This window comes from Harmonia axyridis, chromosome 1 (genome assembly GCF_914767665.1).
Source record: "Harmonia axyridis chromosome 1, icHarAxyr1.1, whole genome shotgun sequence".
In the NCBI taxonomy this organism is placed as follows: Eukaryota; Metazoa; Arthropoda; class Insecta; order Coleoptera; family Coccinellidae; genus Harmonia; species Harmonia axyridis.
The window spans coordinates 22,628,691-22,653,382 of NC_059501.1; the positions used below are offsets into that span (position 1 = coordinate 22,628,691).

Consider the following 24,692-nt stretch of genomic DNA (forward strand, 5'->3'; position numbering starts at 1 on the left):
TTATAAAGTGCCTAAAAAATCACTTCTGAGTGATGTCATCAGATTTCTAATGATTTCAAACACCCTTTATATATTTATCAGATAATTCTTGGGAATCAATAACAAACACTAATCGTAATATAGCGATATGTCGTCAAGATTTGGTTAGTTTTTTTTCCTCAAATCGTACGATAATAGGATTATAGTAGATAATATTAGACCTCTTTTCGAAACGATTACTATAATTCGGTCATGATAGTAAAAAATCAATCACAGTTCCATTGCAGATGATAAATTCATATACCTACGTGTATAGTGTGTGTACAGTGTTTTTATTTTAAAAAATGTCGTTAGAAAGAATATCGAATCCAATGGACATGGAAACTAGAAAAGACGACTTAAGAATGAATTTATGCCAGAAATTAAAATATATAATCACCCGTATAACAGTGGAGCCTGTAATCTTCTTCTATATACTACCAGGGACCATGGGATACTTGGCAACGCAAAATATGAATTTAGAAAAAGCTTGCAGAGTAAACATTGGCTATAATACCACGGTATGTGATGCTATGTTCAGAAGGGATCGATCAGGTTACGAGGGTTACCAAGAAGTTGAGGTGCAAAACTTGGTAGCTAAAATGATGACTGTTAAAACTGCAATCGTTGGTTTTTTTCCTACTTGCTTGCTTCTATTTTTTGGTTCATGGAGCGACAGACACAGCAAGAGGAAGCCAGTTATTATTGTTCCTATAGTGGGGGATATCATAAGTTATGCATGTCTTTTCGTTTGTGCATATTTCTTTTTAGAATTATCAGTGGAATACTCAACGTTTTCTGATGCTCTTCCGTTTGCTCTAGGAGGAGGTATACCATGTATCTCTTTGGGAGTTTTCAGTTATATCAGTGGTATAAGCTCAAACAAAGACAGAACTGTTCGTGTGGGAGCGGTATCCATGTTTCAAAATACTGCTATTGCGGTTGGCAATGCCTTAGGTGGTCTATTCATTGAACCATTAGGTTATAAAGGGGTTTACCTACTAACAACTATTGTTATGACAATAATTTTGATTTATGCATTATTTGTAATTAAGGACCCAAAAATTATCGAGAATCATGATACGGAACAGAACTGTATTAAAGACTTCTTCAATTTAGGGCACATAAAGAAAACGTTCACAATTTGTTTCAGTGAGGAAAAGAGATCGAAAATGATAGTTTTGATGTTTCTTACTGTGATGATTATGGGGCCGTTTTATGGTAAGTTTTTTGGAGAAATAATTATGGTGTGTATAGTAGAGGTGCCGACCTACTACAGAATATATTAACTCTCGGCGCGTTAGGTATGTTGAAGAGGATTTATACTAATATAGATTTTTTGTTCATAACAAATATCAAATACTCAAGAATAAGTTATATTTTAACCAATAATTTCATATATAAATAGAACGCGAAAGCTAGGATTCAATCAGTATAATTAAATAAATTACGTAGATTCAATGAAATAACGAAAAATGTGTGGTCTGTAAGCTTATTTTTCATTGAATAAAAATCAATTGGTATCGTGTAAAGGTCCCATAGTAATTGCAAATAATTTATTTTTAGGTGAATTGACAGTCCTTTACCTCTACACTAGATATAAATTCCAATGGAACGAAGTTAACTACAGCGTGTATAATACTTTACAGTTTACAATTCAAATTTGTGGTGAGTATTTTCATGATTATTCCTACATACCTATGAGATCAGGCTAAAAAATATTCGTCTATTCAAAAAGCAGTTGAAAATATAACAACACTGTAAATTTTACACTATAGCATTCATTATTTGCTCGTTCAAAGCAAAACATTTAGCCATTTGTAACATATAGGTAGCTATTATCAGAAATAATGAAACATAAACCAGAAATGTACATTTTAGTTTTGTTTCAGGAAGTACTTTTGCGTTATATTTTTTCTCAAAATACCTCAAACTGAATGATGCTGTCTTGGGAATGATAGCTATGTTAAGCAAGATTTCGGCATGTCTTTTTTATGCTATGGCTCCAACTGGTTCAACATTCTTGATAGGTGAAGAATCAAAAAATATTTTCTTTGGTATATATTATAATTGTAGGTTTCAGGTGTTTGTATTGAAATATTTCATGGAACTTCTCATATAGCGATGAGATCTATAATTTCGAAAGTTGTCCCACCTCATGAATTGGGCCAGTCCAGCTCTGTGTTTGGGGTTTGTGAAGCTGTAATGCCTCTGCTGTTTGGACCGCTCTACACGAATCTGTATCAATACACTTTGCAATTCTTTCCTGGTGCTTTTTATTTATTATCAGCTGGATTTTATCTTGTAACTGTATTTTTATTTGGGTTAGTATGATTAATTTTTCGATTGCGCTGAAACAAAAGCAATTTTTTCACAAATTTGGTACCCCACTAATTTCAAAACTTTTTTATTTGGTATATTTATAGATGGTTGTATTATGCAAGCAAAGAGAATACTAAGAAAAAACATGAAGATCTGTATTACGAAGAAAAACCTTTAAAAAATATAATGGAAAATTTGGAAGAAGCCTGAGAAATAATACATATGTATAGTGAAACATATTTTTATATTGAAAAAATAAATATAATATCTAAACATATATCTTATTTTACTCTTCACTTAATGGATGAATCTGTCACTAACTTCAAAATTTGTATAAATCCTTTCAGAATATTGAATCTGATTAAAAATACTCAAAATGCACAAATTGCATAGGGGTAAGTAGGTAGAATGTTCAGTAGATATATCCTCAAATAGGTTCTTCCTGTATCCTTGTTGTCAACTGTTAAATCTGATAGTTGCGTTGCGCCAGACGTCAGTCAATACAAATAAACAAATTAACTTGCAAGTGACATCAATCGAGTTTTCGAATATTAGTTATTGGAGGTTGTTTCCTTCTAGGAACAACCGAGGTTGTCTCCGTAGAAACATATGATGACTTGATTAAAATTACAGAAGTTCATGGTTAAATTTGTTTTGTTTAATGAAAATATGCCACGAATGTAGTTGAGTTTAATATAAAAACTTTTAAAAGTGCAATAATTGTGTATAATATTTTGGTGATTGTTGATTCTTTAATATGCAATAGATAATTTATTATAATTTAAGTCTTACTAACTGTTCATATTTATCATAACCATGGCTATGTCAAATTTATACTCCAAAATCTCAACGAAACCAGTGAAGAGGGCCCAGCAGGAAAAGGAAACTTTGCCAATGAACCAAACAAATACTTGGCTGAATGGTAAGCTACACAATAATAAGATGTATTTTTGAGAAATTAAAGTTCATACATCCAAAGCACAAAATCAGAATAGGAATTACTAATTACATAAAAGGCTCAAAAGCTTCATAAAATGCAATTTGTTGGAATTAGTATTGAATTGAGTTATTTTGTATTAAATGTAGCAGTGGAACAAAAAGAACAGGTATTTTCAATTGTACTGTTTTGTTGTAATTTTGAGAACTTCTAAAAGACTGCTTATTATTATATTATGGAAGACTTTTGAGATATAAATTTAGGTGGAAATCTTGACTGTTTCACTGTTTTGAGATCTAAGCCTATAGTAGGTAATGAAAAATATTGTAGAAATTGAATAATTTTGCATTTACTGCTGAGGAGGCAAGTTCTATTTCATAAATAGAATAATAACCTTCGCAAAATATAGAAACAACTTGAAATAGTCTCAGATTTTTCCAAAGAAACAAGAAAATATATTATCCAGCTGATTTCAAACTGAATTCATTTGTTATAGCCTCTAATTCTTAATAAAGGTGATGAAATATGGACTATTTATTGCAGTTATTAGATTTCAATTTCATAGTTTTTCTCAATGATTAGTCAAACTTGATGTCTCAATTTTTTGGCTTCAAAATTGATGTATGGCTTCTTCTACATCTTAACAATTAGTTGTAGAAGCTATCAATTTAAGCGGTAGTTTCTCTTGAGAAGTATCTGAGATTCTAGTTATGGTTTATAAAAATTGAAAGGAACTAAGATACTTTGAAGTATTAAAGTTGTTGCAAAGTAACTATTTAATAATTTTTTCTGACAGATCTATCTGAGAATATCATTTTTATTATCATATCATAGATTTATTGTTACAATTTATGTTGTAGATTTCAAGTTATTCTGTATTAAGCAGAGTATTCCATATTTTCAGCTGAAACCCTTTTTAATGGGCCCCTTAGCCATTCCCCTCCTCAAATGGTGTCTCAGAGGGAAGGCATGCAAGTTATTCAGCCAAACAGTTCTCCCGGATCACCATTTTCGAGTCCATGTGTGTCACCAGTCAATCCTTCAGGTACCCTGGACTCCAATTGGCAAGCCATAAAGCCAACTGTGAGAGAAAGAAATGCGGCGATGTTCAACAATGAACTTATGTCTGATGTGAAGTTCGTTGTTGGAACACCGAATAACACTCAAGTTGTCCCTGCACATAAATATGTATTGGCTACAGGGAGCTCTGTATTTTATGCCATGTTCTATGGTAGTTTAGCCGAATGTAAGGAAGAAATAGAAGTACCTGATGTTGAACCATCAGCTTTTTTGACTCTACTAAAGTGAGTCATACTTAAATTATATGAGTAGGATTGAGATATATGTGACGCAGTTGGTTTGTTATTCCACACATAATAAAGCATTCGGAACCTCCCCCCCCCAAAAATATTCATAGGTTACGTTCTGGAATTTAAAAATCGAATTAAAAAAATCCGTCCATAGTTTATTTATTCGCATTTTGGAATAAATGACTGCATTTTTCAATCCATTTTTTTTCATTAATATTTTCATATATTTTCTTGGTTTATAAATATTTTGCTTTGAAAGAGAAAACAATAAACCATGATGCCACGTTTGCAGTGTTTTTCAAAAAATTTGTTGAAAAACAATGATCCAATTTGCTCACAATGGAATGAGTTGACTAAAGCTTCCTGTTCTACATCGATCAGAATAGAATCATATTGAAATATACAATTGCTAAATACAGATAGCTGGTTTATGTAAATCATAATTGGTATTTCAAACCTCAATCCCCTAATTTGAATCAATACCAAAATAATCAATTCTGCATTCCATTTTTTGTTTGAAATGAAAGCTTTTTTTATAATTAAACCATTCGTTCATAAACATAATTTCATGAATTATTTTTCATTGCAGATACTTGTATTGTGATGAAATTCAATTGGAGGCTGATAATGTCCTTGCCACATTATATGTAGCGAAAAAATATATAGTCCCCTATTTAGCTCGAGCCTGTGTAAATTTTTTAGAGACCAGCCTTACAGCAAAAAATGCATGTCTTCTCTTGAGCCAATCACGCCTTTTTGAGGAACCTGAGCTGATGCAACGCTGTTGGGAGGTGATAGATGCTCAGGTATTAATCTGCATACACAGTTATTACCAGAAGACTGAAAATATAAATAATGAATATCCTAGCTAGAATATCTTGCAAAAGTTCAATGAAGTTCCACCTCTCTGGGTATATTTTGTTGTTGACTAAGTTACTAATTGAAATTCCATTTCCTGGTGACCTAGTACCTTGGAATTTCAATTACCTATCTCAAATTGCACAATTAGAATGAAAAATTGCATAATGACAATTTTGTCCAAAAGGTTTCCTGATAAAATTTTTGGAATGGAGTAAAATTCTCCTGATATATTTTCTAAATTTTTCAGTAAGACAATGAATACCATAAGGTTATGTGATTGAATTCATAATGTTAGAATTAAATGAATATTCTATCAGAAAGAATTCCATTCAAAGAAATGAAAGCATCAGAGATCAGAAGGTTAAAAAATTAATAATGGTGTTATTTGAATACATATTCATTGCTATGGATGATGTCCTCAATAATTGTATTTTCAATTAGTCCAAGAGTTTCTTAATTGTCCTATTTCTTCACTTATGTGCCTATTTATTGGTTCTTTCAACAGAGCAAAAAATATTAACTGCTTTAAAAAAGGAAAAAATCAATCATTTCAATTAGGAATTATTTGAACATCAATCCTACCTTTAAACAAAATATGATCTTTTTTGAAAATCAAAAACTAAATTTTGAAGTTACAGCTATTCTCTATATTACAATCTCTGAGATATTTGTAAATGTAACAAAATTAAATGAAATATCCACAAACTTGATCTGTACAGGGTGGGCAAATTTCGATGTTTTAGCACTACAACTTTTAAACCAGAGGAGATAGACAAAATCTGATACCCCATTCTCGGTCTCTTTTTCTGAGAAATTAACAAGGGTAGTATTCATTTTTGGCCACCTTCTTTTGTTTTCGAGTTATAAGCGAAAATTGGAAAAATGGCAATATCGAAAAACATTTATATCTCCGCTAATACTAATGATAGAGCTCTGAAATTAAAACATTATACAGGCACTTTTTTACGTAGAATCCAGTGGCGTGCTCGTATTTTCAAAAGGGTTTCTAATTACGAAGCTATGACCCAAAGTTATGTTTTTTCAAATGGGAACACTAGATTTTTGTGCCATTTTCTGAAAGCTTAATTTTTCCTGATTTCAAAAATATGAACTACCCTTGTTAGTTTCTCAAAAAAAAAAACCGAGAATGGGGTATTAGATTTTGTCTATCTCATCTGGTTTAAAAGTTCTATTGCTAAAACATCGAAATTTGCCCACCCTGTACATCATATGTATCAATTATGCTGAACCTGTTATAACAGAGCAAGTTAAAATAATTGCAAAGGTCTTTATTAATAGTTGATTGAGGTGGAGTTAAATTATTTGGAATTAATCTGAGTGAGAATTAATATCCTAATTCCATCAGGATTTATAGCTAGGGTTTAGCAATTGGTTTGTGCAATTCTTATGATTTTTCTTTATAGGCAGAAATAGCACTCAAGTCAGAAGGATTCACAGAAATTGACAGATCTACATTAGAATCAGTTTTGGCCAGAGAAACCCTCAACTGCAAAGAAATGAATTTATTAGAGGCTACGCTAAACTGGGCAGGTGCTGAATGTGCACGTCAAGATATTCCATCGACTCCCCAAAATAAGAGAAAAGTACTAGGGAACTCACTTTATCTCATCAGGATTCCTACAATGCCATTAGAAGAATTTGCGAATGGAGCTGCACAGAAAGAAATACTTACTCAACAGGAGACAATTGATATATTTTTTCATTTCACAGCTAACTATAAACCTACTCTTCAATTCCCAACAAAGCCCAGAGCCGGTTTGAAATCTCAAGTAAGTACCAATATAAGATAAATTGTTCAGAAATCTGATTTTCAATGTGTAAAATTTATAAAAAGTAAATTCATTTAAGCAATGAAATGACGTTATAAAAGTTCTCCAGCATTGTTGCCAGACTGGATTTCTGAAAATTTTACCATGAAATCATTATCTACAATTGGTTGTCAAAATTTTGAAAATCTGTGAAATTTCTATGGTATTGCATAATGTTATATTACTTCAAGATCCCAAACCAAATCAGTTTTAAAAGAATGAAAAAAAAAACGTCGAACTTGAATTACAAACACTATGACACATGGGCAATAGTCAATTATTATTATTATTATTATAAACTTTACAAGAGTTGATGGCAATCGTAGAGCAAGCTAATATTTCCCAGATTTATGAACGTTTCAAGCAGTAGAAAGATATTGTGGTTAGTATAAAAATGCCACTAGGTGTGACGCAATTCATATCTAAAGAGAATAGCAACTCTCAAACCACGTTATTAATTGCATTATAGATCAAAAATTAATTGTTTTCTAACTCTAGTCTAGTTTAATTTTTGGTCAATTATATGTGATTTCTATGCTCTTCACAGGTATGTCATAGATTCCAATCGTGTGCGTACAGATCAAATCAGTGGCGATATAGAGGTCGCTGCGATAGCATTCAATTCTCAGTCGATAGGCGAATTTTTGTGGTTGGTTTTGGGCTCTACGGATCCTCGAATGGTGCAGCTGACTATATGGTCAAAATTGAGCTTAAGCGACTTGGACGGGTTCTTGCAGAAAATAACACCACATTCTTTTCGGATGGCTCAAGCAATACCTTTCATGTTTATTTTGAGAACCCAATACAAATCGAACCAGAATCTTTTTATACTGCCTCTGTAATATTGGATGGTAATGAATTGAGCTATTTCGGTCAAGAAGGTATGAGTGAAGTTACTGTGGGTCAAGTGACATTTCAGTTTCAATGTTCATCTGAGAGTACGAATGGTACTGGAGTGCAAGGTGGACAGATACCTGAATTGATATTCTATGGACCTAATTATGAAGATTTGTAATTATTATTTATATGCTGAAATTTGTTTATAATATTCCCTTGATATGTTTTATACTTGCTTGACTTTATTCTTGTAGTATTAACTTGAAACGGTTTAATGATGGTGATACATTTGAAAACGATGAAAATAATAATTATTATTTAGATACCAATATTTTTTTCACATTTATGGATTTTACTTCCCAATGAGCACTAGAAGCCTCCATATTTAAGCATAATACTAATTGAAATTCATGACCATTCAATTATTAGAGTATACAATAATATAAGAGTCTATTGCAGGTTAGCTATCCGAACTAGTCTTTAATCAAGATTAAAATTTATATAATAATTTATGAATTGGGGAATATATTTCTGCCAGGTTGTCTATCGAAACATTTATTCAAAGTATTTTCAATTAAAATAATAGCAATTAAGTATTTTGAAAAATTTTATCTCTTTTTTCAAATAGTATATAATCTACTGAACAAATTGGAAATTTATGTTTGCCGTAGTTCAGGTGTAGACAAGTATTCATTTTTTACATTTACTTGTTCAAAAGGAAGAAGAGTTAATGGATTTTATTTTTGATAGAATACCTTTGCCTATGTTAAAGTCCCCGCACATGGGTTGCTAGTTTTTAATAAGATTAGAGTAGTAGTGAGTTATCACCCATTCTAATTGAGAATTGAAATATTCAAATTGTTAGTAATAGCAATCAACTTGAGTCTTTTCATCTTTTATATTATCTTAGGTTCAATCTAATTGAGCTCGCCAGGTTAAGTTTGAAGGCTGGGGTAATAGGCGAAGAAAGATTGAATATATCGCAGTTAGAATTTCATATGCAACGATAGGAGGATATTATTCAAAAATTTATTGCTCTAAACTTATTGGATATGCAAATGTAATAAACTTAGATATTTATTCTGTTAAGATTTTGTTTTTGTGCTACGCTTTCAACTGCTTAAAGAATAATAGAACCCTTATAATCTGACCTCGGCTGGTCTGAAGCTCGGAAAAGGCCGACCTAGCTTAGTAAGGCGAGCAAGTACCTACGTGTCGAAGACTCAACACCCGTAGAGCCGTTGTTGAGTTTATTTCCAGATAGAACTGTGTTATCCCTACTGTGCAATTTTATGTTTTGTTGGCTTATAAACACTGATTATCTTTATTGTTTTTCTTCTGTATACAACATGTCAAGAATAAAAAGTAAACACGTCACTCTTTCACTAGGTGAAAAGTTTTCAATGTTACAAAGACAGGACAATCAATACAAAAAATTGCAGGGGAACCTAATGTAGGCGTTGCGTTACGACAATTAAAAATTGGGAAAAAAATCGCAAAGACATGTAATCGTATATAATTACAATTGATGGTGAAAAGGCTGTTAAGAATTGCAAATCACTGAAGAAACCTAAAGTGGAACTGCTTGAGAAAACATTGTGAATGTGGTTCTGTCAAGAAAGTAGAAAAGGAATCTGGGCTAATATCAAAGAAAATGGAAATAATTTTGCACAAAAAAGGTCAAAGAAAATGAAGTGTTACCATGCCAAGTTTATAAACATTGACGAGACGGGGCTTAACTTTAAAATGTTGCCAACCAAAAAGCTTCCAGGTTCAAATGCATCTGTGGCAGGAAAGTAGGATAACAGTCAGTCCTTCTAGCAACGTAGATAGCACACACAAGCTTTACCTGTTTGATATTGGCGAAGCTAAGAGCTTTTAAAAACTTGAACCCATCTTTCATGCTGAATTATTACCACGATAAAAAATCTGCGAGTTTGTTCCGTCAGTCGAAAAAGCTGCCTACTTGTGCTCTACTGCTGTTGGATAATGCACTCTGTCGCATGCAGCAGAGCAAGAATTAGCTTTCTTTCTACCTCTCTCACTCATTCAACTAATGGATCAGGGAGTTATCGAATGGTTAAAGAGGCGATATCGCAGAAAGTACATTAGCTCAATTTTAAAAAAGATCAAACAAGGTTGTAACATATCTGGAGCTAGGAAATCTTGACCATCGAAAATGATCTATATAATCGCTGCGTCATGAACTGAAAATGACCAGACTGAGGAAGAGCTAAACAACAAAGGAAATCTTTGAAGATCTACAAATTCTAGAGCCGAAAACTTCTGCCAATGACGTTGGAGAATGGATTACCGAATGTGACAAAGACTGTGAGTCTTATTACGACCAGATTGTTGCCTCTGTTATGTTATAGAAAACGATGGCAAAAAAACTGCGAAAGAAGACTCTGAAGGTGAAGAAGACGAACCCTCTACCCGAATGTCACACATCGATGACAAAAACGTTTTAATCACCCTTCATTATATGTATAGAGCAGAATCCAAACTCATTTTTTGAAACATACTTTGGTACATCCAAAATACCCTTTAGACATACGATGAGTAAATTTCATAAAAAAAATCGAATTACATGTACCAAATTTTTTCTACATGTGCAACACGCACTGTGTGTTGCACATGCGTGAATAAGACTTGAGAGATTGTAGTGTTACAAGACCGAAAATATACTTACTGAAGGGACCTTTTATCTAACATTTCAGCGGTTATTTTCTTTGGAAAATTCTAAAGGTTTTTCAATGGAAATTACATAGAGGTAACTATAAAGTAATTTACTAAAGTATCTACAGAGTACAGAAAATCTGCCTAGGAGTATGATTTTAGGTATAATGTGAAATGAAATCAATAAGTTAAAATTATATATCTCTTCTCTTTCAGATGAAATAAATATTCCTAGAGAATTATATTTTCTAGTATAAAAAATAAATACCAATTAAATAATGTAGTGTACATAGATTGACTTTGTATCATAATTAATTTGTTTTGTACAAAATGTAAGTTAACATTGTGATATCACATAGATTTTGAATTGCACCCAAAGACTTTATGCCTTCAAAGCATTCAAAGACATCTTTCTTCCTTTATTGAGAGCTTTCTTTAGAAGATTTTTTTCTTGCTCCATCTCATTTAGATTTTTTTTGGTAATTTTTTTGTCCTTCATATTGAATTTGTACAACATGCTGTAAAAATGATTTTGTCAATATATTTATACATACAGTTCCACAAAAAAAGCCATTTGAGAATCTTCTATTTAAATTTAACATACTCACACGAATAAAGGTAGTGTCATTGCGTAAAAAGTAGCAGATGCTAACAAAAACGCCCCAGGAAAATATTCTATAGTGTAGTAGTATAATGTTGCATAAAATGGACCAAATACAAGTGGCATTATCGCCTCGCATACTCCAAATACAGAATTGGATTGGCCCAATTCATGAGGTGGAACAATTTTTCCCATCAAGGACCTTAAAGCAATATGGCAAGTTCCATGAAATATTTCTGCTAAGCAACCTTAAATGAAAGACATGTATTGAGTAATAATACAATGGAGATATCGTTATATAATTTTCCATTAGTCCACCTCATGTTCAGTAAATACTACTGTTACTTTTTGATTACTCACCCATGAGAAAGTAATTACCAGTCGGCGCAAGCGCATATACGAAGCAAGCTGATATCTTGCTTACCAATGCAATGATTCCTAATGTGGCGTCATCAAATTTCAGTTTTTTCGAAAAAAATGATAATGCAAATATGGAACCTGCAATTGAATAGGGCTGATTTCAATTCATTAAAGAAGTTGAGAGTAATTGTGCACGAGGATATAGTTCGTGGTAATTCTATAAGCGATATTTATTGCAAAAATATTCAAAATGTATCTACCTACCAATGATTTGAACAATGAATTGCAAAGAGTTAAATATACTGTAGTTGACTTCATTCCATTCAAATTTGTATCTTGTGTACAAATAAAATACCACAAATTCACCTGAAATTTAATTATTTGTATATTTATTATGATGGGAAATTCCTTCATATTTGTTTCGAGATAATGATGGAGACCATATTGTTTTCTCTATAAACATATAATGTGAGCTGGTACTATCAAATGTTTTATAAAATTCATTAAATTCAGAAAAAACCTAGGGAACCTTCTCGAAAAATAGGCTATTGAAAAATGTTGAAACATGTTTTTGCGCGCTCATGATAAAGTTGTCTCAAAAAAAGAGTATATTAGGGGTACAACTTTGATGCCGCCGTTTTGCAATAGATGGCTGTAGCGGTAAGTGGTAGTCAAAATAAATAGATCGTAGATATCATACCATAAGCTTGTAAAACATAACGTCATCGAAATATTAGTCGATTTGTGTCTGCATCTTGAAGTTATTCTCTATCAAACATGTCAGCTTACGAGCCAAAATCTCGTCATTTGCGGGAGGTTCTAATTTTCTGCTTTAATATGAATAAATCTGCGGCTAGGGCTCTCTCGAATGCTCTGAAATACCTATGGTGAGGTCGTTATTAGTGAAAGAACGTGCCGAGATTGGTTTCATCGCTTCAAGAATGGTGATTTTGATGTGAAAGACCAGTATGGCGATGGAAGAAAGAAGGTTTGCGAAGATGCAGAATTGGAGGCATTACTTGATCAAGACTCGTGTCAAACGCAACAAGAATTGGCAGGACCATTGGTGGTGACGCAACAAGCCATTTCAAAACGCCTGAAAGTCATGGCAATCATTCAGAAACAAGGAAATTGGGATGCCGTACGAGTTTAATTCGAGATATGTTGAACGGCGATTGCTTTCTTTGGAGGAACAGTTGCTTGCAAGGCAAAGACGGAAGGGATTAATGCATTGTGCCTGGATTCGAAAAAAGGGTTCATTACGATAATCCCAAGCGCAGAAATTCATGGGGATATCCCGGCAATGTTTCCACGTCGAGGGCAAAACCGAATATTGAGGGTTTCAAGGTCATGTTTAGTATTTGGTGGGACCAGTTCCGCGTAGTGTATTATGAGTTATTTAAACCGACTGAAACAATCACAGGTGATCTTTATCGAACGCAATTAATGAGTTTGAGCTGAGCATTAAAGGACAAACGGCCGCAATACAACGAGAGATATGATAATGATGATATGATATGGACAATACTTTGAATCATAAATGTATAACCAGTTTTTTTGAAATAAAGCCTCGAATTTTGGAAAAAACGGCGGAACCAAGTTGTACGCTTATTAATAATAATAAAATAATTGATAATTATGACAAATATACTCATGCCGGAAATCCTTGATATTTACAATTAAAATAATATTAGTGGTTAATAAAAAATCAACTGACCTTGTTGTGGCCCTAATATTAAAACTGTAGCTATCATGATTATTATAACCCTCCATTTTCTATTACTTGGCCCTTCCTTGAAACAAATTTGAAACGTGCTCTTAATATGCTGAACATCTAAAAAATCTCGAATAAAACCTTTCTTCTGTACATCTATAGCATTTTCTTGTTCTCTCTTTGGATCTTTGATTATTATCATTCCATAAACGAAACAACAAGTCATTATTATAACGGATACCACGTAGGATCCAAAAAGACCTAGTGGACCTATAAAATAACCGCCCAGAACATTGCCAATTGCCACTGCAACATTTTGGAACATGGATAGAATTCCTATACGAATAGTCCTTTCTTCGTCTGTGCTGAGTCCACTGACATAGCTGTATGCTCCAAGAAATACACAACTCCACCCCCCACCAAGTGCATAAGGAATACAATCAAAGAAGAGTACATAATAAATTGAGAGCTCCATAAAGTAGTACGCACATATCAGCAAGCCAAAACCACTTATTGTATCACAGGCGATTGGTATTAGAATCACCGGCTTCCTTCTTTGATGTCTGTCGCTCCAAGAACCAAAGAACAACATGAGCAACGTCGGGAAAAAACCTACTACGATGGTTTTGATTGTGAGCATTCTTGACACCAGTTTATGTACTTCAGTTTCATGGTAAGTTTCATATCCTGTCTGATCTCGATTAAGCATGGCATCGCATACAGATTCGTTGAATTGAAGATTAACTCGACATGCTTTTTCAAGGTTTAAATTTTGTGTAGTCAATAATCCCATAACTCCAGGTAAAATGTAGAAAAACACTAGTGGTTCAACAGTTATATGAGTAACGGCATATTTGACTTTTTGAATCAAAGTCTGTTTGTTATTGCTTTTATTGACGGCAAGAATTTCCAAACTAATTGCTTTCTGTATATTCGGAAGCGACATTTTGGCCGTATTATTTGAAAAATTAAAAATTCACACCACACTACTGCACTTTGTATCGGATATTATATCTTCACTTTTGTTGATCTATCTTCAACATTCATGGTGCTTGTATTTTTCTTATCGGATGTTCAATAGATTACTCCATTGTACGTGAATTATATATAGACAAACATCAAATAATGTCGAATGTTAGATTAAGAGGGACGGCTTAGTATTCCTATTCAATTTGAGAAAAATACAAATAAATAAAAGCGCTTTAATTCAATCTCTTCGTATAGGCATTGTTGATTTAGTAGCTCCAAAATTTCTCGCAATACGTTTTGCAAAACGAAATCTGGAGGTCACATGAACTCTTGCAGGATAGAAACTTATAGAAGTGAAAAATATTAATTCTGATCAACATAGATATTTGTACCAGTATATTTAGTAATTATTCTTATTATTTGTTCTTGTTATTGTTTTATTTATTTATTTATTGTAATACAACTATCATTCAACAATTATGTTATTATTATAGTTGACTTATAACTAAGTTTTTGAAATTATTAAATGTACACTTTAATGAATTCTTGATATGACCTGGCATGCTATTAAAAGTTGTCAAGCTGGCATATATGGGACCCCTCCTTTGACTTTCCGTATTTGCTCTATATAAGTAGTATGAATTGTTTTGCCTTGTTTCTCGGTTGGTCATATTTTGAACTTTCTTCAATAGATTTTGACTCTTTGTTGTTCTTGTTATTATTTGTTGCTTGTTATTGTTCTCCCGACTTTTAAATGTAGGTATGCGTTGAATTTCTAATGAGATCATTCGAAACGTTGCACCAGTTTGATTCAACCGAATGGGTTCCATAGTAATCAAATTTGAAACAAGATTATTTAATTAATAGAATGATTATAGGTTCTTCGAAATGGGATTTAGGTACACTTGTTTACACCAAATTCGAAGATATTGTGTCTTTCAACTCTTCAAAAATTACTGAAACATACGGTATAAATTGTCAACTTTGGTGGCAGCATTGGTATTAACTACGCATTTTTGGTGATTTCATGGAAAATTCCAAAAGGCTTGAATGAGCTCTGGAATTATAAATATTATATTAAGTCTTTAAATGCTAAATATCTCGACTCGTGCAATAAAAATATGAAAATATCATCCAAAATTTAGGGTTTACATAGTCTTGGTAATACTACCTCGCGATATGGTGAATATCCATAAATCCATGCGAGGAACAGAGATAAATTAGTTAAATAAAGATCATATGAACAACTTCCTTTCCGACATCGCTTTGAGAGAAGGAGAGTACACGTAGGCGTGATTGAAATGAGTCGTTCTAGGCATGGAAATTCTGATCTGATTGAATATTTTGTAGAAAATGAAACTGGTATATTCTCATATTTTTATTTTGCGATTTTCGATGACGTCATTATCGTAGTTTGACCCTGTTAATCACTGTTGTATTCAAGGAAATATTACAACGGTGATTTGAAATTTATTAATATTAATTAGCCTTAAGGCTAAAAATGATACAATCCACTTCATATGTTAATGCAAGCGGATTTTTCAAATAATGAAAAATATTCAATAACATTTGAAAAGACGGAACTTATTGACCAAGATAAGCAAAAATAAATCACCCAACCACTTCATCCGAGATGTCAGTTTGTATATACTATTAAGTAATATTATTTTTTTTTCTTGCTAATTCATTTTTTAATGATAATTCTTACTTTGCAAAGATCGTCTGAAAAGGCTAAGTGGAGATCAGTATGATACTGAGATGTTTTCTTGAAGATTTTCTCAGGTATGTGATATGTTCCCCTATTTTTTCTAATTGGATTTGGCAAGAGAAGAAAACGTTGTCGCTCTCTGTTTGGCTATCGGCATTTTGTATGCATTTCTTTCTAACACACCCTTGCACTCTTGGAGACCATAGAACTGTATATAGGTTAATGTGGCCTCTGCAATTTTTGGTTTTTACTCATTTTAGAAAGTAAACTGAAAATTTCAGGAGAGGTGATTTTTTTTAATTGAACAATTCCAAAGGATTATTATTTTCAATATTAAACCAAAATAAGCCAGAATTTTCATGAGATGCATGCCAAGAGTTAGATGATTTTGTTTTAGTCTTTTCAAGGGCTACTTGCAGATGTTGATTAGTTCTTATTATATAAAATCAGTGCTAATAAGAACATCAATATCTTTTCTTTTACTACTATTTTAAAAATAATATCAGAAATTTGTCAATGAATTACTAAATATACAGGGTGTCCTAGAATAGGTAACAAATTGAAATATTAGGTAGTACTAATGACTCCACAATCCCAGCTCTCAAAAAGATTACCATCAAACAGAATACAGATTGTTTCAAAAACCACGACGGTAACTGGAGCTGGAGTATTCGGGACTGGCACCAAATGCTCACTATCGTTGAGCTGCTGTCCAAGAGTCTTTCAGGCAGAGATATTTGGAATTGAAAGATGTGTGGTAATTAACCTAGTATTAAGACATTATCAGAAATGTGATACAGCGATACCTTCAGGCTGCAACTAATGCATTGAGCTCACACATCATTGATTTTAAGATGGTATTGCCGAAGAAAACTATATGAAATAGGCAAGAATAACAAGGTCTGTTTAGTCTGAGTTCCCGGTCACTTGGTATAATGGTATAATTGGAGATAATGAACAGGCCAACATATTTGCGAGAAATGAATGTAGATCTCCTTTCATTGACCCAGAACCGTTCTGTAGTATAGGTGAATGTACCTATAAGAAAGAGTTTCAGGAGAAGCCTAAACACTGGTAGAATCTTTCTGGGTTGGATCATTCGAAAAGGTTTTTAAGTGCTTCTATTTATTTTTACCAAATCCAAAAGGTTTCTTCGAAAACTTTGATACTATGAGATCTAAGAAGTATCTGAGGGACCTTAGCAAGAATTTGCTACACCTCTTCACTGCATTCCTTACAACAAAACCCCCCTGAATCTGAATCTATCAAAGAACATAAGAACCAATTACCTACAAACATGGGTCCTAACTTTTTCCTTCTCAACAACTGAACAACATATGATTAAGAAATTGAGAATACGACACTTTTTACTGCAAAGTCTTAACCATTGCAGTTTCAGAAATTTTGAAATTCTTATTTGGATATCAAATCCTACAGATATTAATATTCATCCAGCAGTGTTTTTTTTGCAAACTCTCCTAAGCTTCTGAGATTCCCCTTGAACTTATAGGAAATCCAATTACCAATTTATAGAATATGCAGGGTGTTCTTAAATTGGAGGTACAAACAAAAATGAGATTCCTCAGATAAAAAAATTGTAAAAAGAAAATTTGATCTATTACTACACTTTTTGATTTTTTGTAGTTTTGTTGTATCTGCTACCGGTTTCGAGAAAAAATTCTCCCGAAATCCTAAGGAAAATCCAAATAATCATAAAAATCCAGTTCGTAAGCTGTGATGAATAAATGAACAATCATAAAGATTTGAAAAAAAAAACTTGTAGAATTATCACAAAAAAATAGGACTACAAGAAACAGTTTGTATCTCGAAAACAAAGTTTATGTGGGTCCAAGTTTATATGACTTTTTTTTTTCAAAATTAACCAAGCTATCTCTCATTTTCGTTTGTACCTCACATTAATTTTATTTATAGCACCTTCTAAAGTCTAACTCGATTTCACAATGTTCAATATTGTACTTAAAGAGTAACTTTGGATTTGATTTTGTGAAAATAGATACTAATCAAATGAATTAGAAAATAATTAACAAAAATCCTTAATTGAATTATAACAGATTATCTGTATTAACATAACGTATTCTCTTCTATATCTATATATTCAAATTCGTATTCTATATCTTCAAACGGAGGAGCCATTTTCTTCAACTGGATTGAATCTATTTTTGGAATAGTTTCTGTCTAACTCTTAATTCAAAACAAGTATGTATGAATTACATATTTCAATATTATAGGTAACTGAGCATCCATAAATAAAACTGATAATTAAAACTATCTTGTCTAATTTCTTGGATTAACTAAGGAGTAAGTATTAAAAATCAAACCAATGGGTATATTATGTAGAAATAATTTATTCCAAAGGTTCTAGACACTTGAACAGATGCCGACAAGGCTAATTCTTATCGATAAGCAAAAAACTTACACTGAGAAAAAAAAGGTACTTTTAGATTGCACATATGCAACAACAAACTAAACCATTTTTTGCATGATAGCCGAATTCACAATGCCGGCTTCAGATATTGTCTGTGAATCTTCCAACACTTTCGAAGGATAAGATGTCAGTAGATCAAAAGTTTGGGTAGCATACTGAGGCCTTGCTGCCAGGATATAGGACCTGATTTCTGCCACTGTGTGCATGTGATTAAACTGGGCTACTAATCTCGACCCATCAGCGAGCCGTATTTGTATACTGCAAAGAAGTTTCAATGAAAATAACACAATTCTCATCGAAGAATATATTAATTTCCAGTGTTTAATTTTTTTTCAAAAATTGGTAAATATTATGTAACACTCAATTATTTTAAGCTCTAGATGTATTCATATTTAGAAAAAAGTGTTCAATGTTCAATGTTTTCTATCCAGATACTCCTAGGTTTCTGTGACACCTCTCACAAGCTCAGAGCTTGTACCGATATGGCTCTGTGTAGGCTTTACTAATATGTGCCATCGAAACTTCAGGCACAGCACTGTCAATTTTTTAAGCAATAGTGAACAGTTCCCCTTAACCATCAATGTATTTCCAGGTCCAGGGCTCAAACACCTAACCTTCTGCTTATTAGTATACTTAAGCAAGTAAAATAAGAAATACTCGCAAACAACATGAGAGTAGCAACTCTGGTGTGGTTAGTAGTAAACTGGAAGAAACTGAAGGGCAGCCAAGGACATCAATGCTCTCATATGACCTTGCAGTTTGTCTTCTTATTCCTCTTAATTTAAGTTGCAGGGCCTGTATTTTCCAATTCAGCTCTTTGTTGTGCAATTAATGTCCAGGAATGATGATTATTGCTTAGTTTCAATCATGTCGCTGAGACCTGTTGAGCATGATGTTTTCTTGCATAAAAGTTTTATGAGAAATCACGAATTTTAACACCTCTTTCGTCAAAAGTTCCATGCCATGTAGAAATACCGAGTAGGAACACAATCTTGCAATGGATTAATACCCTTCATAGTGGAAGCAGACAATGTGTAATGCAGGCTATGTTAGTCCAGAGCCTGCACTCCAAAGCACTACGATTTGTGTCAATAAAATTTTTTCAAACCTCAAAATAGTAGAGTATCATTTATTTGAAAAACATCCGTTTTCCATGGAGCACCCTGTGTAATACTGAAGGCTATCACTGTAATCCGATGTAGTTGGATTATTCCAGGCTTTCTAGCGATGGTTTCATCAGTTTTCCTCAATTCGGAGAAATTCAGTGAGAAATCTAACTAAGAAATCTCTGAAGATGCCTATCCGCAGTTGTAAGCGAAACGTTATGTCAAAAACAAACTATAACTAGGCTTGAAAGGTTAGAACTCTCCAACTTCAACTTTGTAGATCAAGCATAGTATTTTGTGATATTTTAAACTTGACTAATGACTATTTTCAATACATGTTGTATAAAGATTTGAATTTAATTGCTAGTTGCTATTGAGAGTGAGAATTAATGGGAAGTACATACAAATTGCTTACCTTGTAACAGGTTGAGAAGTATCTAATCTCAAATTTTCTCGAGCTACTTGTTCATTGACGGGTTTATCTTCGTCTCTACAGGCCCCCACTACAGGTGGTGCAGGATTCCCTAAGGTGTAGCCAGTGCCTGTAAATACTTTATTTTTCTTTCCAGGAACTTTGAATGTTTCCATTCGATGGTCTTCCATGGCTAAATGTACCTGAAAAAAATCAAGTAATTTTCAGCACAAAAAAAATATATGAAAACTTCAATTTCAGCATGACAAACTTTATATAATGGTTTATTATTACCACCTATTTCATGAATCATTAAAAAATGTAGGCTTTTATGTGGAATCATTGTTCTATCAGTTGATTAAGATAATAATAAAATTATAAAAATATGAGGAATGCATTGACATGAATTTACAGTATGTACATGTGTAAAAGAAAACTTGATCGAATGATAATGGATTCATATTATTTATACACTTCATTTTATGTTTTATCTAAAGGCAACATCAAAACGTTCAAGCAATAATTTATCAAAGAAATCTTTAGGCTCTCTTTATTTTTCATGGCACAAAGAATTCAATGCACTACACAAAAAATTTACTAATAGCTGATAACAGCGACGGGTTTCATAAAACTTTGACCGATCAACTCATTGATTGTAATGAGCGTTCATAAAAATTTGTGGTCAAGAGTGCTGTGGAGAAATTAGAGTTGATTTTCTGTAATTACAAGTAGTGCTTAGTTTCCAGATTCGAAGTATGTAAACAAATGTTAGTGATATGGTACAAGCTAAGCACTATGTGTAATCACAGAAAATCAACTCTAATTTCTCCACAGCACTCTTGACCACGAATTTTAATGAACGTTAGTTTAAAATCTATGGAAGTGTCAAAAATGAACTGAAATTGAACACAGAAATGATTTGAACGAGAAAATCACCAAGATAAAAATTTTATGAAACCCAACGCCTAATATAAAAATTCATAACCCCAAAAATATTGAGGCTAGAACTCATCAACAAAGATTATTATATTCATTATCATCTTAGCAATACATGTTTCTAATTTCATAGTTGTATATTGGCAAGTTTATATTATGTAATGATTATTTCAAAATTTATCTTGATTATTAATCTTCAAAATGAACGAACCTGGTTCTCGAATAAGTATGATAAATATGGTAAAACAATTGATATTTTTATCAACTTTTATGTAAAAGGCCCTGGCAGCTTACAAAAAAAAGTATTCATAAACTGTGAACGACAGTTTTTTTTTCTTCCAACAATTCCAAAGTTATCTGGTTGAAAATAATAAACCAATGTTATCCTTTTTGTGCCAATATCAAATCTATGAGATATTTCTTAAGGCAGCATGAAACCAACAATACTTCAAAAGAAAACATCATTTGAAAAATCAGATTCATTATAGCTTAACTTGACTTGGATTTAAGTTTATATCAAAGCTGGGGGAATTCTGATTCAGATATTATATATAGCAAAAATTAAAGAATAAAGAACTCACTTCACCACCTCTCTTATTCTTGAATTCCATTGGGATTTCACCCTTTTTAATGCTATCAAGAAAATCTTTATTGCGAGGATCTGCATATGGTCTTAAATCGCCATCGTTTATACTGAAACCTTCTTTCCATAATTTCAAAGTTATTTCACTTGGTTGAGGGGGTTGAGCAACTCCAGGAACTGCCACCGAATCTGTACTGGTTTCTCCCAATTTATAACCAGTGCCGAAAAAGGCTCTTGACCCTGATGTACTGGGACGTTGATCAACCACTTCCACACCATGTCTGCAAAGTAACACAATGTGTGACTTATTTTTTTGGTTGAAAGAAAGAAGAAAGCCTGTTTGTACATATTTTTCTCTAATTGCATACATTTTAAAATGGGTCTTTTATATTGTTTTAATTGAGAATATTTGCTACCGATATCATGGGACATGTACGATTGTGTTTCGGGTCAAAACATGTATTCTTTTCTTGTTCCATAATTTTAGAATTGAAGCATTGAGAGTATTTGTTTCTGTGCTAACATAAATATATAATAATAAATTAATATGGAAAGATACTAGCTCCTAGTTAATTGAAATTCATATTGAAGAAAAACATACACTCTTTTATATCCAACCAGTTGTTGGTGATGAGCATATTGAGTCTATCGATTTCTTTGAGAAATTCAATTTTAGCTTGTTCAAGTTCAAGAATTTTGTCATTCAACTCCTCAAGTTTTGATTCTTTAATATCAGCATCAGTTTTCATAACATCAATTACATTTGCCAGTTCCTTCAATTCTTGTCTCAATGTTATGTTTTCTTTATTTTTAATTTTTATTTGCTCAGATAAATCATTTATTACTTTCTCTTTAAGATCAATATTCTCTTCCTGTAACTTTACAATTTGTTTCAACTCATCTATAATAGGGTTTATAGATTTTGAGTCATTTCCTTTGAATGAAGATGAAGGTTCATTTTGGGAAGATTCATGACAACAATTACATTTGTGTTTTGGATTTGACATTTTGCGAAAACAAATTGAGAATTTTCAATTATCAAATGTTTTGATATTAAATTTCAATGGTTTATGATATTATTTTCTCTAATTTTATGGCTAATCTGATCATTCTGCCACATTTTGTAGAACAAAATTGTGCAAGAATATCTCAGATTCGCACAGATTTCATGGTTATATTTTATTATTATATATTGGTACTCGGAACTCTCCTGCCCCAGATTTAGCTATTATCTGTCAAATTTGTGATACAGAAAACTGTTCTGCCAACCCACATTTTTCAATTCAAAAATCACTAAACGATATTCATGGAAATATGTCATTAATTTCAATAAAGACTCAGTGAATTGGAAAAAATAATGTATAATACTTGTATAAAAGGCTCATTCTACCACTTGTTCATTGATTTTGAACTTGTGGAAGATAAATAAAGATTATTTATCCCATTTTATTGCATCATCTCCCAAATGGGCTGTTTCCGAGTTTTCAAATTAAAAAAAAAATGACACACTCAACTTTTTGGGCGATTGCTCAATCATTTCGTCATTATTTTCAAATTTTGATCAGGGAATGAAAGAGTCATATTGTTTGTGAATGGACAAATATAATTGCTTTTAAGGATGGATTTGTTAGCAGTGATTCAAACCCTATTGATTGACACCACTCCTGGATCAAAATTTGAAAATTACAGACTTCTTCTTCTTCCATGTATTGTAGGCCTTAGGCCTGTATTTTCCAACACTAAGTTCTCCTGAGATATTGAAGACCACAAATCTTTTCATCTCTTTGGAGGTCTTCCTAAGGGCGCCATGTCCATGCTACACCATCTCTCAATCATTATCATCATCAATTACAGACATTGCAACAAAATGTTAGGGGAATAGTTTGGTGAACATGTGCTCAAAGATATTATTAACAAAGATGTCAAACAAAAAATGTTTAGTAATAGAGTTACTCTAGTGACAACTAAGTAGGCAGATAAGACTTGGACATCTTGTCAAATTTTTAAATTTTTGATGTGAGAGCTGCAAGACGTTGATTGCTCAAAGTTCTTAAAAGTTTGAGAACCAAAGTTACTATAACTTGATACTTATTATTTATATAACTTGATTTATTTAAAATGAAAAACTATCATAAGGAATTGACTTACTCTTGGACTGATTTAAACATGTCAGCTACAATATCCCTTCGTTTTCCAGGACCTAGTACTTGTTGTCCACTATGCTCTGATCCACCAGCATAAAAAGCTTGTCCTTCTTCTTCATCGTCCTCTTCTTTTGCTAAAGAATTGATAGTACCAAATTTACTATTAGTTTTTTTTGATCTAGTCTTAGGCCTACTAGAGGCAGAAGATGGTTCACTTTCATTTAATGGTGGAGGTATATCCACATCTGATTCCATGGGTATTTCTCCTACTGATTCATTCAGATCAACTTGATTATCATCCCCATTTTCATAATAACTCGCTAATGCTACCTATAATATGATTATAATAGATTTTACAATAAAAGTATCAAAATGTTTGTTGTTCTTACATCTACTTGCCAAGCAGCAGAATCTAAGAAAAACTTGGCTCTATCTTCAGAAGCACCTGTAATAGCTGTGAATTGTGAGAGTTTATCATTTCTATCAGAATCGGACATATTTTATAGAAAAATTATACAAAAATTCCAAAAAATTATGAATCTTATGATTACTCAGCTCTATTAGACTTGTCAAATAAATCTTTTGTTTGGAGGATTCCAGCTAACCTATAAGACAAGACGTTACATCGAAAATTATTGTTTTATGTTTTGTCTTATAACTTCTGTATGGGATGTTCGGATATTTTCTGAGGAAAATACGTCCTCTAGAACTTCCCATACATTCTAATACAAAATATTAATAATATAATTGAAAAAATAGAAATATTTAGTGAATCCTAATTTGTAGGAAACAAATTAGATCAAATACCGAGAAATATTTCAAGTTCAAGGTGTTTTTGGAACTTCACCATATTCGAAAATGTCCCATTAAGAGAAAAAAATAGCATCGACCGGTAGATTATTTTTAATTCTATGTTCTTA

General features: G+C 32.4%; 4 protein-coding genes across 4 annotated transcripts; 2 read left to right on the forward strand and 2 right to left on the reverse strand.

Moving 5' to 3' along the window:
- Nucleotides 1-174: 174 nt before the first annotated feature.
- LOC123689053 (tetracycline resistance protein, class H-like) lies at nt 175-2,617 on the forward strand. Its single transcript, XM_045627846.1, has 5 exons — nt 175-1,239; nt 1,585-1,686; nt 1,911-2,048; nt 2,102-2,342; nt 2,445-2,617. Exons 1-5 carry the CDS (start codon nt 324-326, stop codon nt 2,548-2,550), a joined length of 1,503 nt encoding a protein of 500 aa, XP_045483802.1. The 5' UTR covers nt 175-323; the 3' UTR covers nt 2,551-2,617.
- A 206-nt stretch (nt 2,618-2,823) lies between these two features.
- Nucleotides 2,824-9,203, forward strand: LOC123689052 (BTB/POZ domain-containing protein 6-like). Its single transcript, XM_045627845.1, has 5 exons — nt 2,824-3,262; nt 4,182-4,581; nt 5,177-5,393; nt 6,873-7,238; nt 7,825-9,203. Exons 1-5 carry the CDS (start codon nt 3,157-3,159, stop codon nt 8,290-8,292), a joined length of 1,557 nt encoding a protein of 518 aa, XP_045483801.1. The 5' UTR covers nt 2,824-3,156; the 3' UTR covers nt 8,293-9,203.
- A 1,685-nt stretch (nt 9,204-10,888) lies between these two features.
- Nucleotides 10,889-14,542, reverse strand: LOC123689050 (tetracycline resistance protein, class H-like). Its single transcript, XM_045627844.1, has 5 exons — nt 13,472-14,542; nt 12,019-12,120; nt 11,755-11,892; nt 11,402-11,642; nt 10,889-11,311 (listed from the first exon to the last, which is right to left on the reverse strand). The coding sequence occupies exons 1-5, from the start codon at nt 14,412-14,414 to the stop codon at nt 11,176-11,178; spliced, it is 1,560 nt and encodes a 519-aa protein (XP_045483800.1). The 5' UTR covers nt 14,415-14,542; the 3' UTR covers nt 10,889-11,175.
- A 3,949-nt stretch (nt 14,543-18,491) lies between these two features.
- On the reverse strand, nt 18,492-24,384 carry LOC123684288 (NSFL1 cofactor p47-like). Its single transcript, XM_045623485.1, has 5 exons — nt 24,162-24,384; nt 23,777-24,102; nt 21,627-21,909; nt 20,113-20,312; nt 18,492-18,849 (listed from the first exon to the last, which is right to left on the reverse strand). The coding sequence occupies exons 1-5, from the start codon at nt 24,267-24,269 to the stop codon at nt 18,630-18,632; spliced, it is 1,137 nt and encodes a 378-aa protein (XP_045479441.1). The 5' UTR covers nt 24,270-24,384; the 3' UTR covers nt 18,492-18,629.
- Between the last annotated feature and the right edge of the window lie 308 nt (nt 24,385-24,692).

Bases quoted from the DNA above. Each gene is read 5' to 3' on its own strand.
- LOC123689052 (XM_045627845.1), top strand. From the start codon at position 3,157: ATGGCTATGTCAAATTTATACTCCAAAATCTCAACGAAACCAGTGAAG. The intron at 5,394-6,872 runs GTATTAATCTGC...TTTTCTTTATAG, and splicing joins GGGAGGTGATAGATGCTCAG to GCAGAAATAGCACTCAAGTC. The intron at 7,239-7,824 runs GTAAGTACCAAT...TGCTCTTCACAG, and splicing joins GAGCCGGTTTGAAATCTCAA to GTATGTCATAGATTCCAATC.
- LOC123684288 (XM_045623485.1), bottom strand. From the start codon at position 24,269: ATGTCCGATTCTGATAGAAATGATAAACTCTCACAATTCACAGCTATT. The intron at 24,103-24,161 runs GTAAGAACAACA...ATCATATTATAG, and splicing joins CTGCTGCTTGGCAAGTAGAT to GTAGCATTAGCGAGTTATTA. The intron at 18,850-20,112 runs GTAAGCAATTTG...ACTTCTTTGCAG, and splicing joins ACTTCTCAACCTGTTACAAG to TATACAAATACGGCTCGCTG.
- LOC123689053 (XM_045627846.1), top strand. From the start codon at position 324: ATGTCGTTAGAAAGAATATCGAATCCAATGGACATGGAAACTAGAAAA. The intron at 1,687-1,910 runs GTGAGTATTTTC...GTTTTGTTTCAG, and splicing joins GTTTACAATTCAAATTTGTG to GAAGTACTTTTGCGTTATAT. The intron at 2,343-2,444 runs GTTAGTATGATT...GTATATTTATAG, and splicing joins GTAACTGTATTTTTATTTGG to ATGGTTGTATTATGCAAGCA.
- LOC123689050 (XM_045627844.1), bottom strand. From the start codon at position 14,414: ATGTCGCTTCCGAATATACAGAAAGCAATTAGTTTGGAAATTCTTGCC. The intron at 12,121-13,471 runs GTCAGTTGATTT...ATTAAATTTCAG, and splicing joins AATATTAGGGCCACAACAAG to GTGAATTTGTGGTATTTTAT. The intron at 11,893-12,018 runs GTAGGTAGATAC...ATTCAATTGCAG, and splicing joins ATTCATTGTTCAAATCATTG to GTTCCATATTTGCATTATCA.